The 18,730-nt window shown below is 44.7% G+C and overlaps 1 protein-coding gene across 2 annotated transcripts; it reads right to left on the bottom strand.

Moving 5' to 3' along the window:
* Positions 1 to 1,402: 1,402 nt before the first annotated feature.
* On the bottom strand, positions 1,403 to 10,665 carry SKP1 (S-phase kinase associated protein 1). 2 transcript variants are annotated; one of them, XM_040077916.2, is made up of 6 exons: positions 10,530 to 10,665; positions 7,840 to 7,936; positions 5,515 to 5,588; positions 4,237 to 4,380; positions 3,452 to 3,592; positions 1,403 to 2,684 (listed from the first exon to the last, which is right to left on the bottom strand). In XM_040077916.2, the coding sequence occupies exons 2-6, from the start codon at positions 7,934 to 7,936 to the stop codon at positions 2,649 to 2,651; spliced, it is 492 nt and encodes a 163-aa protein (XP_039933850.1). In that variant the 5' UTR covers positions 10,530 to 10,665; the 3' UTR covers positions 1,403 to 2,648. The 2 variants fall into 2 exon arrangements, with proteins under 2 accessions (XP_039933850.1, XP_039933851.1); XM_040077917.2 differs by lacking the exon at positions 10,530 to 10,665 and adding an exon at positions 10,206 to 10,224.
* Between the last annotated feature and the right edge of the window lie 8,065 nt (positions 10,666 to 18,730).

Raw genomic sequence — 18,730 nt, 5'->3', positions numbered from 1 at the left:
ACAACTTGGACAGCAACAGAAAGTTTAACAGTGGGAAATCAGTCTCCTGCTTTCTGAAATTTCAGAGTACGCAGCCAGGGTACTGCTGTTAGGGCAGCAAGGAGCAGCATGGAACACAGGCACCAGCCACGTGACAGCCAAACTCTCAGCACCTCCCCAGAGTCCTTCTCTACAGCTGAGCACTAGTATTACTGGAGTGGTTAAGGCAACTTGAGAGATTCATTAAAAAAAAAAAAAAAAAAAAGTCTTTTCCTGCTGACATTCCTGCCAGGCAGCTACAGAATTTGGATCTGGCTGAACTCTGAGTCAGTACTACAGGGGAATTTCAATTAGAGAAAGTAAGTTGTATGCAATCCCAGCTACCAAGGCTAGTGAGAGTATTACAAATCTGCCAAAGCTACACAATACCTTGAGCACAGACCAGCCCTCCCCTGCACCTCCACAGGTGCCTCAGAGCCAGCAGCCAAGTGTCACAACCTGGGGCTTCAGCAGAGGCTCGACCACTGCACATTCAGTCAGCACAGCTCAGGGTTTGGGCCCGCTGCTCTCACAATTATTAAGTTTTATGCCAGGTATGGCTATGCAGGCACAGCACAGCTGGAGCAGTGCAGTGAGGAAGATAAAGTGTGTCTTTGTCTCTCCCTCACCCTAAAGCAGCACAAGGCATCGTGCAAGGCAGTAGCTGCTGCCAGACATTGACACTGGGCTCGTGACAAGCACCCAAAGGAATTTACACAGGCTGCTGCCACCAAACACAATTACACCAGGCTTCTGTGTTAGCCACAGCACTCTGAGGGGAGACCAGTGTACTCTGCAACACTGCACACACAGATGGATTTATTTCTTGGAAGATTCCAACATAAGCTGCATATGAACTATAAACATAGCCACAGAAATGACACCACATTTTCCTCTAGAAGTGCTTTTAAATTGAGGTGCGTTGTTTGCAATGCAGGCTGCTGGAAAGGCTTCGGCACGTTCAAGTGTAGCAGTGGAGTATTTTACACCCACTGACAATATCTAACACACCCAAAATACTACACAGCAGCACAGAGGCAGGCCCCACAACCTCCTGAGCAACCAGATGTCAGGAGCAGTTGTATCCAAAGCATGGGTTTGAATGCTGACTTAGAGCAAATTCTGAATGCTTTCATAATGATTGCATCCACAATTTAAGAAATCTTGGTAAGCCATCAAAAAAATCTCTCTGGATATTTAACCGTCACCCAATTTCATCTCAAAGTTGCCCCCTGTGTCAGACTAGTACCCTGCATTAGTGATTTAAAAAAAAAAAACCCTTTACATCTGTTTAATTTCAATAACCACTGCCTCAATGCTATTATTTCTACACTCAGTAATCTAAGTGACAGTAAAATTGTCTAGTTCCGAATAACTAGAACCATTTGCAAACAAAAGTTTAAAAGCCCTTTATTAATTCAGAAGTGAAACACCAATATTTCAAGTGAGATAAGTATGTTTATTAAGGTTCATTCTACTCTAAGGTTTATACAGAGAATGGAATGCAATACAAGCTAAGAGCACACCTCAAAGATCTACCACACAACCATCCCCTACTCCCTATAAGGGAACTGTAAAAAAAAGAAAAAAAAAAATCAGAAAACCAGTTACTGTTTAACTAGTTGCAAGTGGCTTTGTCCAAAGAAGTTAAGCTTGATATTGCATTAGCTTCATAGCTTTGTATGCAATAATTAAGTCCCTACAAGCTGAAGTATACAGAGGCATGAGACTTCCTGTGGACACATGAAACCATGTTTCCCAGAGCTACATCACAAGGGTCTTTAAAACTGCCTAAAAACCAGCCACTAATGGCATGCACAGGTCAATAATATTAACTTTGGTAATGTCAGTCATTTTTGGTCAAATCTGGATTCCACTTTAAACATGTATAAAAACACACCCATCCTGTGCATCAAGCAAGACAGTTTATTTGCTATCACCTAGAGGCAGGTCTTCAAGACATGGCTGAAGTATTCAAACTTAACTGTCAGGAGCTTGTTTAGTTCTAAATCACATTGTCACTAGTCTATAAGGCAAGACAAAAGGACAAGAAAGTGGTCAGAGATACTTAATTTTTTTTTTTTCCTTAAATGCAGGACAAGAACCATCTTGAAAATTATATAGCTTTAAGTAACACTATCTTTTTTCCACAATGTTTTTGTAAGAAATCCAGTAATTTCTTTACATTATCTAGTTCCCCAAGACACATTCTGGTTTGTTTTTCTTTCTGAAGTTATCAATACCCTGTAAATACATGTGTTTTGCTCTTCTTGAGGAAGAAGTCATAGATGTTTTTATTTACAACAGAATCAATCCTTAGCACTATAACTGGACTTCAACAGTTTAAAAGTGTAATGAAAATGATAACCTTAAGTGCTACTTCCCATACAGAATCCACACTTAATTCAGTTTTATTCATTGCAAAGTAAAAAGACACCCAATTACACTAGTAAAAACTCAAAGATTTAGATCTGTACTGAAAAAAACCACTACACATGCAAAGGGAACAACATCCTGCTAACACAACTTCATTTGCTGCTGCATTTGTCTAATATTAACAATTATGAACAGGGCAGTGCAACTAGTATTTGGAACAATCCTTACAGTGTAAGAGTGTCAGGCACAATACTTCATTTCTCTTCACACCACTGGTTCTCCTTACGTACCTGGAAGAGCAGTTTAACTGTTAGTATGCTGCAGTGAAACTCTAAGTCTTGGCTGCAGATACCCATAAGCATTCAGGATTTTTTACTGCAGGGAGACAAACTTGGAACAGCTTTAACTTTCCATAAAGATTTTGCAGTTATAAAGTCCATCTGCCAAACTGGCCTGTTTATCAATGTAAGCCAAGTTTTTCATGCCTAGGTTTTGATCAAATCTGAAATTTTCCAACCAATTAAAGCAAATGCAGTATCTTAAGTCTAAGCTGTTTGTTTCATGATACAGCACTGAAAAATACCCCAAGTCTACAACTCATTGCCTTGTAATTGAAACCAGGCATCTTGTTCTGCTTTTCCCTAACTCTGCCATTTTGCAGTTGGTTTGCTGGTCAAGGTTTAAGATCCATGAGTTTATTTAGAGAACCCAAACTTACCTTTCCAGCCACAGGCAGCAATACATCTTCAGCATTCCCACTACAGCCCTAAACCAGCCAACTAAGGCTGCCACAAACAATCCTGTGTGCTTTCTTATTAGACATGTTGCAGCTACAGAAATCAATACAGTTTGTTTTGACCTTTCAGGTAATAAATAGGCTTGCAAGCATGGCAAGACACCAAAAAGTCTTCTGCTAATAGCACCCCAATTATGAGGAGTTGATGCATTGGTTTGCATTTACTGCTATGAAGTCTGTTGCATCACAAACTGAGTTATGAAGCACCACAAAGTAATTCAGCACAGCCAGCTAAATTGTAATTAAACCCAGATCAAGTACCTGTGCTTCTTCCTCTTCAGTGAAGTCATTCTTAATATTGAATGTCTTGCGAATTTCTTCTGGAGTTTTTCCCTTGATCATGTTAGCCACTGTCTTGCATGTGACATCCAGCAAACCTTTGATGTCCAAGTAATTTGCAGCCTGCAAAAGTTTTCAGATTTAAAGCCCTCATGTCAATATTCTGCTTCTGTAGATGCACTACCAAAGTTTAAAGTGAAATTTTAGAATACTGTCTGCAAACAGATCATCTCCACTTTGAGAAGCTTCTAGCTAGAACCTTCAAGGGACAGTACCTAAACCTTGCTTGCCAAACAGAAGGTAGTCATTTGTACCATGAAAAACACTCCTCCTGCTCCACCTTTTAAAAGTAACTTTCAGAAGTCTGCAAATATCCAAGATCTTCAGTGTTGTAGTACTGTTAACTAGCCAAGGCAGGTAATGTTGGCTCACACGTCCATACAAGGTACAAATTTAAGAGTCAAAGTTAGATTTTCCTTTTTATGCAGATCTCCAGAACTCTGTAACTAGTAATAAACCCTCAACTTGGACTTGAGAAGCACAAGAATAAAAGACAGCGCTATTTAGAAAAGTAGACTGATTGATGGACTAACAGGCATTCCAACATCCTCGGCAATTTGAGCCAATACTTACCAGAACCACCTGCCCTCCCCACGTGCCCCCTTCCAGTGATAAGAAGAATAAGCAGCATAAAGGTTTTATTTCTCAAGTGCATAGCACAGCTTCACTTCACAGGCACAGCCTTTGCACTTCTTGAGGACACTCACCAGGATAAGTTCGAAAAGTGTTCCTTGGTCTACTTTCAGAAACTCTTGATCCCACACAGGGATGTCATCTGTTCTCTTCTCTTTGTTCTCATCATCCTCAGGAGGAGGTGGATCATCCTTGTGATGGGTGCACCACTGAATCACCTAATTATGGTTTTGATAAAAAAAGTTTTATCCAAGTGATTCTCCCATTAAATCCCAACCATAACTTCATATTGGAAGAAATGTACCTTTTTCTCTGGACTAATATTAAAATCCTTATGAACATGCACAAATCCTAGTATTTTCTTTTTAGAACAACTGATTCCAAATCCCAGAATATAACAGTTTTCGGAAATCTCAACTGAGTTAGTAGCACGTTAATGACTTAATCTTAAATGCCAGCTATAAAGTTATTAGTCTCTGTGCTAACATACATGAGCTGTACAAAGAAAACCTAAACCTCATTTTGCTGTATTCAATCTGCTTGCAGAAACATACTTTGTATTAAGCAGACCACTACATAGGGGAAGAGTGCAGAGTGGCAACAGCTACCAGCAGGTCACATTCACCCCACTACAAAGTTCAGCCAGCAAGTTTGCCGTTAGTGTTGGTTTGGGGTTTTGTTGGTTTTGTTTGTTTGGGTTTTTTTTGTTGCTGTTGTTTGGTTTGGTTTTTTTTAGTTTTGGAACATGCAATCTCATGATCCAGATAAATAAAAGGACCAAGGATCTACTGCAAGCAAAATCTTATTTACCCCAAAACAGGCACAAGAATTTGGCTTACTTTGGCACTATTCTTTCTACTTCAAAGCATAAAGAATCTTTGACACCACATGACTACTTTTCTCCCTTGACCCAATGACCATGGTCTGCTAATAAATTCAATACCAAGTGCACACAGTGTCTCTTAAGCACTGTCACTGCCAGTCACTGTCACCACTGCCTGTCTCTTAATTCTTTCTCCAAACATTTGCATCTCATGAACAGCCACGTCAGTTACAGAATCCAATTAAAATCAGTGCTTTAACACTGATTGCCAGTGTGCCCAGATGCCCAGCACCACTTCCTCAGGAAGCCTGTCTGGCCTGCAGCTGCAGTTCCCAGGTCACCACTGTACATACTCTGCCATTACCCACCTGCCAGCCTCAGCCCACATGCCCATGTTCATGCATGTTGATTTGGTTAAGTTTGTAGCACATGAAAAATATTTTTTAACTAATAGTTCATAATACCCAACTCCAAGATGAATTTCACATTTCTTTACTGCCATGCAGCACAACCACTTTCATCACCTTACCTTTTTTAAGATGGCTGCATTAACATTTGGAAGAGGGACTGGGTCATCATCACCTTCATCATCCATTCCCAAATCTAAAAATGGAAAGATGACTGAGCAATTGGCAGACAAAACCATTAACTGGGATGCTTCATCAATTCTTCACTACTTTGACAACACTGAGGCTGAATGATTGGTAGCAAAGGACCTCTAAACTGTGAAGTTGGGAGCTTTTGTAAGGCTTTGTGGAGCTATGGCTGCATTACATATCCTAGCTTGTACCAAGCTGAGGTTAAGTGGTTGATAAGGCTGCCTCATCAAATGAGAGCACCTACAATCCATCAGCTAAGCAGTCACTTGCTAACTCAGTGTTCTGAATCTGAATTCAGATGCTGAACATTCTGACAAACATTTGTGTGTTTTTACCACTTACACAGTTTCAACCCACAAATTCGCACTGGGGGCTCCCATTCCATTTATGATTAAATAGGAATTCAAATCTACTGTGGTAAATAGACACAGTGTCTGGTCTCTGCATGAGAAAGAAATACTGTAGCCACAAGTCCTGCTCTCAGGCGCTGAATCACTTGTACTGATCCTGTACCAGCTGAAGCAGTTCACGTGGTAAGACAGCAGCACAAATCCTTCCATCAAAAAAAAGCATTTATAGAGCACACTTCCAACACTCCTTGTTTCAAAAGCTTGTCAGCATGCTTCAGAGAGATTTGGATTTGTGCCCTTGATATGATCAAGGAATCAATGTAAAAATTAGGAGAAAAATATAATTAAAGTTTTGACTTGATACACAGAACAAATACCACATTAGCCAACTTTGATTGAAGAATGTGCCTTTTTTTATTACCCAAATGCTAACAGTTGGATGACACCCTAGCTGTCAAAGACATCTTGTAATTAGTTATGTAATTGAGCAAAGATGCAGACCTTCACTCATTACATGCACAGATGAGCCAATTCTACATCACCAAGGAACCTAATTTTTAAGAACATATGACCATCATCACTCTGCATATTTGTACATGATAAAAACCATGTACGTCTGTATTTAGACAAGTCCGCTACTGCTGTTATCAGTGGGATGCTAATTAACACCACTTTTTTGTTTGAAATGACTCCACAGATTCAAAAACAGTGTCATTAAAACATACTGAAATAATTCAAGTCATATCTGCAGTTTAGTCAACTCTGCTTTACTTGTCTCCATCACCTCTGAACACGCATTTTATCTGTTAGCAGAAAATTGGTATTTTATTGGTGGTCCTGTGGTGCTCAGTGCAGCCCAAACTTTCAGCTCCTCCCCTCTCAGATGCAGCACCCAACACACAAAACATTAACTGATGCTCAGCCACCTGCACTGAAAGTGCATTTCACCTGTACCAGAAGACTGGTTTTCTCCCAGGCTAGAAAGATGCAAGTTTATGGTGCCCAGCTTACACACTTCCCATGATTAACTTTCCTGTCTCCAGTTGAGTGTCACTGAACACCAGCAGTGACACAACTCCTGCAAGAGAAAACTGAGAGTTGTGCACCCTAATGAATTCCATTTCCTGTTTGTGTTGCCAGCCATGGTTGAAACAGCAACTTATTAACAGAATAAAAGTGTTCAATGCCTGACATAACTCAAAGCTATTTTTACTGTTCTTATAAGGTATCACAACAAAACAAAGATTTACATGCAAGAGCATAATATTAACTACACGTACAGAAATAACTCTTTTTAAGTTAATTCATGAATACATCCAGAAACTAGAAAAAACCACCAGCAAACAATGCGGATTTGCACTAGAGGGATTAGACAGTTTGCTCTGTATCCCAGCCATCTGGCAGATTTCCCCTCCCCCGCCACGAGTTCTTTTGTTTCAAATTTATGTCAGCAGGAGATCAGACCTAAGTATTTATCCCAAATAATTTAACAGCATTCACAAGCTCACAATACAGGTTTAACTTCAGCTCTTTATTGCATTGATTTATTATCTCCCACTCCATACAAGTGATATTTACATTCTGAGACTGGTTTGTGTGATTAAATAAACTGAAGTTTTAAATATTATTAATGTTCTGTTTGCTTAACTCTCACAAAACCCAAGCAGATTGTAGGCAAGGCAGTGGGCTGCTTGTATTTTACTGGCCTCCCTACAAGTGCTCTTAACCAGGCCCTTTTACAAGAGCACATCCACACTAAACAGTTGCAGCTACAACAGCAGGAGTTCCAGCTGTTCGGGCAGGAGGCAGCAAGCTGCTCCACAGACCTGGGAATCCTTTTTCAGCACAGTACCAGCTTGTCTCAATTCCTGTCCAAGAGATTTCCTCAGGGTCTCACACTCTTACCTTCCAGCATAGTCTTTATAGTCACAGATTGTTTTGCAATTTCCACATCAACCTCGAAGATTTCTCCATCTGAACTCTGCAGTTTAATTGAAGGCATCTACAAGAGAAGGACAGTTACTTCCACACAATATTCAGCAGATATTGCAAATTCAGCTTACTCAAAAGATATGCATCACCTTTACTGCTGAAATTGTTTCTTCCCAACGGCAGATAGCCCAATGCCACTTAAGGTGCACTCAGTGGAAATTTATTCACTCCTCAAATCAACACCCCTAAATTCATTAATCCTCATGCTTAAGAAACAAGGATTGACTGAAGCCTAAGATAAATCATGAGTTTTTTCTTAATCTGAAAGCATAAAATGCAAAGAATAGTCAATAGTGCCTTTCTTCCCCAGTACAACACTAGAGCTATCTTTCTCTCGAAAAAAATTTTCAACATTTCCAAAACACCGCTTGCCTTCAAATCCAAACAATTGCTACTCACTTCAACTGCTCAAACGATGTCAGATCTCAAAAGCAGTTTTCAAATCATATCCTCTGGAACAGAATCATAACATTGAAGCTGGAAGAAATTCCCCTAGACAGTCTAGTCCAGCCTCCCTTGCTCCAAACAGAGTTAAACAGACCAGGTTACTCAGAATCAAAGGCCTTCCTCCAAAAAAGTGTTTGGTTTTCTGAAGAGATTAAAAAGCAATAAACTCCTACAAGGAAGGCCTTCAAAGCAGGAAGCAAGATCAGTACTTCGTTAGCATCTGAGATTACCATGCGTTTTAACCAAGTCCCTCAAACAAACTGTACTAAGACCTACAATAAAGAGGCAGCAGGCTTGAAAGATGTCATTAGCAGAAACAGAATCAAATTTTACAAGAAAGCATCATTCCAGATATGTAACAACTCAAACCCAGAAGTAAAGCACATGACACAACAGCGAGGATTACAACTTCTGTCTGAAGCCACACATGCAGACTGGGGGGGCGGTCTGTATCGCTGCACTTCAGCGAACCAAAGGACACTATAAACACAACTGCCTGGCCACATACATTTTATAAATTTGTTCTGAACCAGCTAGTAGGATGTGTTGTAAGTTCCTCTACCACTCAAAATATTTGTTAGCAGCAAACCATTGCAACCGTTTCCTTTTTTTTTTTTTTTTTTTTTTTTTTTTTTTTTGGTCCTCGAGTTACCTGCTTCAAGATCACTGAAGCATGTGTTCACACAGCCTGCAACTACTGTGAACAGCTCTGGCAACAAAGAATTTCAATTAAATTTCAAACCTTCTTCCCCCATCGAACTTACAAGCTTCACACAATAGTTCCTCACAGTAGTACTTGAGCTATCAACAGTTAATTAACTGGACCACTTACAGCAAACCTGCATTACCTCTTTCTGAAAGCTCATCAGTGTAGTGTGGCTGAGCCTGACAGCCCTGTGCAAACCCAGGCCAAGGAAAGCTCGGCCAACACGTGTTATTAAGCAGCTCACACCAGCTCCGAGTCCTCGTTGCTTTAATTTCCATTTGGCAGTGAGCAGCCAGTTAATGTTTACACAGCAATGTAACCCTATATGACAGTGCTACTTCTAATTAAGATGGGTGCTCTGGAGGAACACAGTCACGAATGCTCCAAAGGTACGAGTGTGTGCACACAGAGATGCACAAAATCAAAACCAGGATTAAAGCACGGTTCTGGGTTAGCAGTTTGAATGATGTTCTGGGGAAAGTGCTGTAGGCACGCGTTTTAAATTTAATGCATCTGTTCTTGCAGTGACTGCCTGGGAGCACTCCAGAACAAACCCCGCTCCATCGCCAGCCTCCCTATGCCTGGGCTTACATAATGCTGCACAGCAGAGCCGGCCAGGAAGGGATGCTGCCTTAGCCAGGGAGCCCCTGCAAGGATGTTTCCCTCCTAACAAGACCTTTAGTTACTGCTGAGAGTCTGAAACCGATGTAATGAAGTTAAACTACTGCCTTATCATTGACAACACATCAGAATGTCATCCAAATTTCATTATTTTTCTATACCACAGAACTCAGTGTCCCAGAAAATAGGGGGGGGGAAAAAAAAAAAGAAAAAAGAAGTAATTTTTAGCAAGCTGCAGTACAGCTCCGGCAAGTGACAGTCCCTGTGCAGCAGCACCACTGGGTGACTAAGCAAACCAGTCCTATAAGCTTTACTCGACAACAACACAACAGGCTGGGAACCAGGCTAAAGCCAAACCTGAATTACAGCGGTAATTTACATGTCTAAGCCGAGCTCAACCACCTACAGCTGCGCCTCCCAGCGCCATTTCGTATGGATGCCCGCCGCTTCCCCCTCGCCTCCCGCGTCAGCGTCGGTAACCAGGAGCCAGGTAATGAATTCACACCTGAGGCGCGGCCTCTCCGGGACACAGAGGGGCAAGGGGAGGCGGAGGCACGGCCGCCCGGGAGCTGCAGGGGGGGCTCGGTCTGCTCGGAGGCTTCACTCACCACCCCCACGGGCAACACCTGCATTCTCGCACGGCCCGGGAGGGCTCGGCCCCAACGAACCCCGGGAGCTCCATCCCCGCACGGCCCAGGAGAGCTCACTTTCCGCCCGCCCCGGCCCCCGCGGTCACCCCGCGGGCTCTCGACCCGCCGTCCGCGGTAGGCCGGGCCTGCCGCCCCCACACAGCTCCTAGTGCTGCCCCCGCCCCCCGCTCGGGCCTCACCGTCAGGCGGCGGCGACTCCGCGAACGGACCGTGAGGAGGCGGCGGCGGCGCTCGGGCCCGACTGCGGCGGCGCTCTTATACCGAGGGGGGGCGGGGGAAGGACCCGCCTCTGGCCGCCTCGCAACACCCGGGCTGCCCGCCGCGAACGCCTGAGCAAAACGGCGCGCCGCGGCTCCCAAAGGGTAAAAACCGATACTCGCGCCGCCTCCCGCGAGGTGCGGAGGGAGAGCGGAGCCGAAGCGACTTTGAGGGGAAGGAGCAGCCAGGGGAGGGGTTTTCAGGCAGCGACGGAGCCGCGCCGGGAGCCGCACAATAGGCGGAGGCCAGGGCCCCTGTCCGCGGCCTGAGGCGCTGCGCGGGCCCGGCCCGGCCGCGGGAGGGGAACGGGGCCTGCGGGCTCCGGGCCGCCCCCGGAGGGCAGCGCGGGGCTCCCGTGACGGCGGACGGGGCCGGGGGCTGGCTCGGTGCCCTCCGGCGGGCCCGGCTGGCAGGCGGTGTGGTGAAATCGGTCGTTCAGGGTAACCCGGGCTCGCCCCTGAACGCCCACGGTGCGGGTTTTCCTTCACGGGGAGAAAGGCCGAGGCCCGTGGTTAAACGGGGTAATTTTGCGAGTATCTGTGGAGGCTTCCCGCAGGTAAACACGGTGAAACCCCATCGTCAGCAGTTACTCCAGCGGCAGAAGACATTTTAGCCGAAAAACAACATTGAACAACCGGCTAGTTTAAAATTGTTCCCAACATCAGACATCCTTCCCCAAGTGGAAATACGTACGAGACCTTTCGTGGAGCCAGAAGTGGATTTAGCTCTGAGTGATGCTCACAGAACACCTGCCCTAGAGACCGCCAGGAATTTCAGGCAGCTCTAGCTCATCCATTTAAAGCATCCCCAGACAGCAGCTCTGCAAGGAGCCCCCGAGTCGAGAAGCAGAGCAGAGCTGGGCACCCACAGGTGTGGGTTAGCGTCAGCACAGCCCCACCTGAGCACTGCACCCAGTGTGGGTGATGGCTGAAAGCTCACCAGTGTGTGCTAGAAATCGACAGGAACTGGGGTTTCAGGGAAGAAAGGGATGTCTGCGGGTTGGGCAGGCTGTGACCCCTCAGGTTGCTGTGAAGTGTCCAGGACACTGTATTGTGCTGTCACAGCACACCATCCGTGCTCTGCTCCTGTGCCTGGTTTTGCATCAGCTCTCCACGGCAAAATGGCTTTCAAGTAGGCAAGATATTTACACAGTGCCAACACAGGATTCTGACAACTTCCTTTACTTCCCATCCTAAGCAACAAGTGTTTTAAGAACCAAAAAGCATGTTTTCACAATACTCCAATGCAGACACAGCCAGGATGAGCACACTGATAGCTGCAACAGCAGCACACTGCAGAGTAGAGCATCATTTACAGCCTCAGGCAGCACCAGGGGAGGTTCAGGTTGGACATCAAGGATTTCTTCCCTGAAAGGTTGTCAAACACTGGCAGGGTGGTGGAGTCAGCATCTATGGAGGTGTTCAAGGAACAACTGAACATAGCACTGAATGCTCTGCTCTGGTTGACAAGGTGCTGATCAGTTGAGGGACTTGGTAATCTTGGAGATGTTTTCCAACCTTAATGATTCTGTGATAAGTCACAGGTTTCCCTTCCCTTGGGGTTTCATAAAGTCCCAGGCTGTGTAACCCACACATTAGGGAACACATGACAGCCATACCCACTGGAAAATATCTTCTAACATGAAGAATTTTTCCAGGATTCAGAATTTCTTAGCTGAGAATCTTGTTTTGCTCAATTCACTAGCCAAGCCAGTGAAGCATCAAGTATTCCTTACTCCCTTCCCTCTGAGAGTAGACATAGAATCATAGAACGTCAAGGGTTGGAAGAAACCTTAAAGCGCATCTGGTCCCACCTACCCTGCTATGGGCAGGGACACCTTCCATTGGATCAAGTTGCTCAGGGCCCCATCCAGCCTGGCCTTGGACACTTCCAGGGGTGGAACTACTGACAAGTGAGACTACAATTAGAGTAGTATTTAGTATTGAATACCTTGTTGGTTGGGGCTGATTCTCTGGAGAGATGGAAGACTCAAATAGCCAGGAAGGGCCTCCTAGGACTCAGCTGGTAGCCAGGCTGTTCTGCATGAGAGCATATCACTTAGAACAGGCTTCTCTATAAATTCCAAAGAACTGTTGGAGGTGACTGCCTGACTTAGGAAGCTTGTTTCATGGGCTTTAGGATGCTGAGTAGCTTGTTAGTCAGAGGAGACTTGAATACATCTCTGAGCAACCTGATCTGACTTTGCAGGTGGATCCAGGTCACCTCTGTGGTCCTTTCCAGCCTGGATTACTGTGTGCTACTGTAACATGGGCTCCCCTGAACTCTTCCTAACAGCTGAGTGAGCAGCCAGAGGGGCCAAGTGATGCTTGACAGCAGACTTGGACACTAACAGAAATTCCTCAGAGATCCTGGTATTGATAACCACATAAGCTCTTTGGTCACCATTGAATGGGACCTAATTTTCATTTTTAATTTATATGTATATATAGAGTGCAGAGCCTCCAAACTACATCTAACATGACTTTTTGATTGTACCAGCATCGCATTTACCTCTTTCTTCCTCAGTCACACCATCTCATACTCCAGTGCTGAGAACCACATTCCGTGCACTAAAAACCACTGCCTTTATTTTCTTTAAATTATTATTTTTTTATTTATATTAAAACTCCTTGGTTTAGAGAATCAGACAATAACAGAAGGTGGCCAATGGAAAACATATCTACAAATTCTAAATTCCCTTCCCAATGTTGCCAATGACCAAGGTTTCTGATTTGGCTCGTGACCAGCAAGCACAAGCTCACAGACTGCAAATCAGGCTCAGCAAAGGGGGGGATGGGGTTTGTTCTCAACACAAGGCAAATCTAGTGGAGTCTAGGAACAGACAGAAAACTAAATTCCATGCTAAACTATAGTTGTGGATAAATTTAATTCAATACTATACTACTGATGAGCTTTATATTTGGTATGGCTCTCTACAGCTTTCCAAAGGAGAAAATTCCATCCTCGGTGGACTTTGAATTATACTAATTTGTTGAATTAAAATCCTAGGGAAGTTAAAACTGCAAAAACACCCCACACCCCAAAAAGAGGCAGATGGCTGTCACAGATAAGCTATAATCACATGACAGCACCTCCCACTGTGCCCCACATATCGTACAATGATCCTCCCCAGCCACTCCAGATGCTTCCCGTTATCTGTTGTGAAAAAGCAGCTGCTGTAGCAGCGATAGCCCAAGTCCTGTGAGTCAGTCAGTGTTATTGGCACAAAACCCCCATCCCTGGCTAAGCTGCAGGGCAAAGAACAAGATTGCTTAAAAAAGAGGTGGCCCAGTTTTAATTGTTCTGCACATAGGTAATGACTGCACTGCAAATAATCCTAAAGCTGAGCATTGCTTCCCTGAGTGCAGAGAATCACACCATGTACCAGCCACAGGTAAATTACAATTAAGGGCCTTTCACCACTGAGAACATGGAGGAGGAAGGGAGCAGCTCAACGCCAAAGCAAATACCTGAAAAGATTGGAGCAACTGAGCTTGATTTAACACTTAATCAGATCCAGAAGAGCTCTGACCTACATAATCACAGCATCCCAGGGCTGCAGGCACAGCCAGCTGAGCAGCCACGCGGCCGCAGGGGAAGAGGGTTTAACGTGCTGAACGTGAGGGAGCAGGCTCCTGGACAAAGCCCTTCATCTGCTCCACAGCCTCAGATTCCCTTCCTGGATGTTTCTCTCAGGCAGAAATTAATGTGTCCCCCACGCTTCAGAGTGCCTCGCATTCCACTTTGACAGAGAAATGGGATTTTTTTGGTGCTGGTGGTGATTTTGAGGCTATGGAGATAATACACTGATTATTTTTCAATACAATAGTGATGTGGGATTGTGAAAGTCTAATGACAATCAGGCTTGAAAGAGCTCAGCTTTGCTCCATCAACAAGTTGGAAAAAATCCATAGAACTCATCCTGGATTCAGTGAACCAGGGACAGCAAGCCAGGGAGAGAGCCAGGTATGACCATGGAATCTGAAAAAGAACCTAATCTACATGTAGGGGAGAATGAGACTTGCTGCAAAAATCATCTTTTTTGTTTTTCAGGAATACAAAAGACAAGGAATATTTTTTAAAACAAGCAGCCGCATCAAGATTGAAAATAATAGAACTGACTGGTTCAGTGTAAAACCAGGAAACATCAGAATTATTCATGTAAGAGAGATGGTAGAAAGACACTGCCAAGCTCAAAGGCCTGGGCCAGTGTTTTTTAAAGCAGTCTTGGAACAATGCAGCAGCAAAGAGGAAAATTCTTGTTCTCAGTACAAGTCTGAAAAAGCTAATTATATAAAAAAACTAATTACTGCATGTCCAGTTCATCAAAATTTGTATTAACGCAGCATCCTTGAGAAGGTGTCACTTTTCATACAAGCTGTACCCCAGCAATGCGAGATGGTGAGTGGCACTTGGGTGAGAGTCCAGTCAGAGAATCAGAGAATCCTAGAATGGTTTGGGTTGGCAGGTACCTTAGAGCTCATCCAGTTCCAACCCTCTGCTGTGGACTATCCCAAGTTGCTTAAGGTCCCATCCAACCTGGCTGTGAACACTTCCAGGGATGGGGCAGCCACAGCTTCTCTGTGCCAGAGCCTCACCGTGCTCATAGGCAAGAATTTCCTCCCAACATCCAATCTGGTCCTGTTCTCTCAATTTAAAGCCATTCTCCCTTGTCCTGTCACTACTGGCCCCCGCCCCAAGGCCCTCTCCAGTTCTTTTGTAGCCCCTTTGGGCACGGGGAGGGGCTCTCCAGTCTCCTCCAGAGCCTTCTCCAGGTGAACTCCCAGCTTTTCCAGCCTGGATCCAGAGCAGAGGGGCTCCAGCCCTCAGAGCATCTCCATGGGCACTTCTGGTCTTGCTCCAGCAGATCCACATCCTTCTGATATTGGGGATCCCAGAGCTAGACACGGCACAGCAGGTGGGGACTCTGAGAGCAGAGTAGACACCAATGGACTGACAAAACCCAGTAACCAAATCCTGTCACACAGACACCAAGTGAGGTTCTTTTATTGGCTTCTATTTCTTCCTCTAACAGTGTTCCCATTCCCCTTACATAACAGCTGGGATTCAAGATCGTTTAAAAAACTGAAGATGAAGAGGAGGAAGACTGAAAATAGAAATACCTACCTCAAACCTATTTGCAGCACCTATTTCCTATGCACACCCTCCCTCCACCTCCCCATATTTAATCAGTGATTTTTGGTACCGGTTCTGCCCTGGCATCCTCTGCAATCATCTGGGCCGCTCTGGAGGAGCCAAGCCCGGATCCTCTGGCTGCCGAGGGTGACGGTCACGCACCTGCAGCCGCCCTGGAGCCAGGGGCCGTCGGCCCCGGCGGCAGCGGAGCGGGTCCGGCCGCGCCGGGCAGGGCGGGGCAGGGCCACGCGGGGGCGCCGCGGCTCGCTCCCAGGGACAGGGACATGCGCTCCCGCGCATCCCAAGAAAATGAAAAGTGCCGACTTTGTGGAGGCCTTGAGAACGATTTTCAGTGGTACTGTATAAAACTGTAAATATTCCTGATGTAAGCACGAGGGGAAGGGAACTGGGTTGGCTTTACAGGCCTGCCTGGCACTGGTCTCCAACGCTGGAACCGTTCAAAGTCCAAGAAGCAGATTCTGAGCTGGTTCTGACGCCACAGATGACAATGAGCAGTTGCGTTGAGGTTTCAAAGTCCATGGGAATAAATAAATACACTGTGTTTCAAAAGTCAGCATTTTTAAATGCATTCAAAGCATTTTTAAAAGAGATTCCGGGGGGGGAAAGGGAAAGCCCAATAACATTTTGAGATGGCTGAGCTAAAGCTGGATAAACTCATGACCAGACAAACAGAACCCATCACCAGCCTTTCTCTCTCCCAGGAAGCTGTGGCTCTCCCTCCCTGGGGGATTGTCCCTGCTCCAGCAGCAGCCGGCTGTGCTCCTCTTCCCCGAGGACAAGCACAGCAGTGGAAAAGGAGCAGAGCTGCCTGAAAAGTGGGTCAAGCACGGAATGAAACACCCACCATAGGGTACTCCCAGGCAGGGCTTCTCCAGCCGCACCCCCCCGCATTTTCCTTATAAAATAAAGCAGAAAAGAGCAGCCATCCCTGCCGACTCCTGCACTGACAGCCACGATAAAGAAGGTTTTTCACAGCAAGGTTAGGGTTAGGCTGTATGTGGGGGGGGGTGTTTCTCAAACTCCCGAAAATTAAGGCAGTTGGGAGCCAGGCTAAAGCCTTTCAGCCCAATCGATCGTGCAATTATCAGTGTAAACAGGACACTCCTATTTTACAGTTCAGCACTTTTGGTTTTAAACACATATTTTGGGAAACTGCTCAAAGATTTATTGAAATTAAAAACCAAACCAACTAAAGCAACAAAATCAAACCAAGAGGACCTAACCTCCAAAAACACATAGGTGTTTGGGGGAAATCTACCGAGAAAGATGCATACAGAAGTCAAGACAACCAAAAGTGAAGATTTAATTTATACAACCATGTGCAATGATATGAGTATCTGCAAAATGGGGAGGATTCTCAAAATCACTTTCCTGCAAGTTCTCACGCAGGATGCTCACCCTGATCACACTGCACCTCTTCCATCACCAGTCCCAGGTGATTAGCCACTAATGTTTTATACATTACTTACACCAGCAGCAATCATTTTCGTTTCCATCCCAACGTTTTGTTCATCAGAGAGTAATTAAGAGATCAGTAGCATTCACCCATCCTAAAGAATAAAGGTTTTAAGCTGCAGCACAGGTTGTAAAAGGCTAAAACATGCAGCACTGCTTAATTTAAACCCAAAAGTGTTGTTTCAGCCTTTTTTTCCTGTCCATATGCCAAAGCACTCTGGTCCCTTGCTCAAGAAAGCAGCCTGCCTTTATTCCCGTCTGAAAGGAGTACAGCCAAATGAATTAGAGCACCAAAATAACTTTTTGTAAAACCACAGAAGGCTGACTCATGAACTGCTGACTCTGCAGGGCTTTGTTGGTGTGTTCATGGGTACTGAGATTTCCACACAGTCTAGTGTGATTTTTACTTAACACCTTACCTGTTTCAACCTTCTCCCAGAACTTGGAGAACACCAGTACTCTGTGTTACGACTGCTGTAGCACACAGAAAGCATCCAATGCCTTCTGCAATGCTTCAAAATACACTGCTTGCAGACATTTTGCTCTAAAAATCTGAGCTCATACAAACCTTAAGTATGGTTGTAAAAAACATAGAACACATAAAAAGCCATTTCTCAGAAAAAATTGCTCTAACCTACAAGGCAACCCTTAAAACACACATTAAAGAGTTTCCAGAAGTGATTTGCATCCAGACAAAACAAGAAAGAATTAGAGCAATAAATGAGTGTGCAAAAGGTGCATAAAGAGATAATGAGAGTGGAGGCACACTTTCAACTCACCGAATTTGGAGCCGTATTTAATTTGAAATTCAAAATTGTGATCACACTTGAATCTTCTTACAACCATTTTTCCCTGAATGAATGAGTACTTACTCTTCAGCCCCCTCCCAAGGTAACAGCTCCTCCAAGAGCAGGAACTGCACTCCTGTATCACTAAGGAAATGAAGAGGTGAGGGGGGAAAAAGAATGTTTTTTGAACGATGAAAAACGACCCAAAATAAACTCAGCAGTATCACAGCAGGTTTGGTTTTGTCTTGTACAGAAGAAATCCTTTAAGAGTCAGGATAAATTTTTAAATTGCCAGAGCAAAGACTTTGTCCCAAGGTCCTTGAAACACAATTGCTTTCTAGAAAGGACTCAGTGCTTCAATTTACTACTGTAAAATCAAAATCAATCCCATGGAACATGGATTTGTAGGTATTGGCACCACTCAGCATTTTTTTCTGTTACTAGCAGAGTTTTTGACAGGAACTGGACCAAGACACAGGCAGGTGAAATGTCACAGCTCCACTGGCAGGATGTCCCCTCACCACCTTTTCCACAGGGCAGAATTTGTTACCATTCAGACATGGGGAAAGAGGGAACACTCCATCTGTACTCTCCCATGCATCCAGTATCTTACCCTACTACCCAGGGTATTATCACAAGACCTAAGTGAGGTAACATTGCCCAAGCACTGGGAGCAGGGACCCTGAGCGTGTATGGAAGCGTCAGCCGTTAGAAACAACCTG

This window comes from Hirundo rustica, chromosome 14 (genome assembly GCF_015227805.2).
Source record: "Hirundo rustica isolate bHirRus1 chromosome 14, bHirRus1.pri.v3, whole genome shotgun sequence".
Lineage (NCBI taxonomy): Eukaryota > Metazoa > Chordata > Aves > Passeriformes > Hirundinidae > Hirundo > Hirundo rustica.
The sequence above is the reverse complement of the archived record's forward strand: the minus strand, read 5'-3'. Positions and strand labels throughout refer to the sequence as shown.

What these genes read in the sequence shown, in the direction of transcription:
- SKP1 (XM_040077916.2), bottom strand. Translation starts at nt 7,936, where the DNA reads ATGCCTTCAATTAAACTGCAGAGTTCAGATGGAGAAATCTTCGAGGTT. An exon ending in TATAAAGACTATGCTGGAAG is followed by an intron (nt 5,589 to 7,839) that starts GTAAGAGTGTGA and finishes TTCCATTTTTAG; the next exon opens with ATTTGGGAATGGATGATGAA. An exon ending in CACTTTTCGAACTTATCCTG is followed by an intron (nt 3,593 to 4,236) that starts GTGAGTGTCCTC and finishes AAACTTTTGCAG; the next exon opens with GCTGCAAATTACTTGGACAT.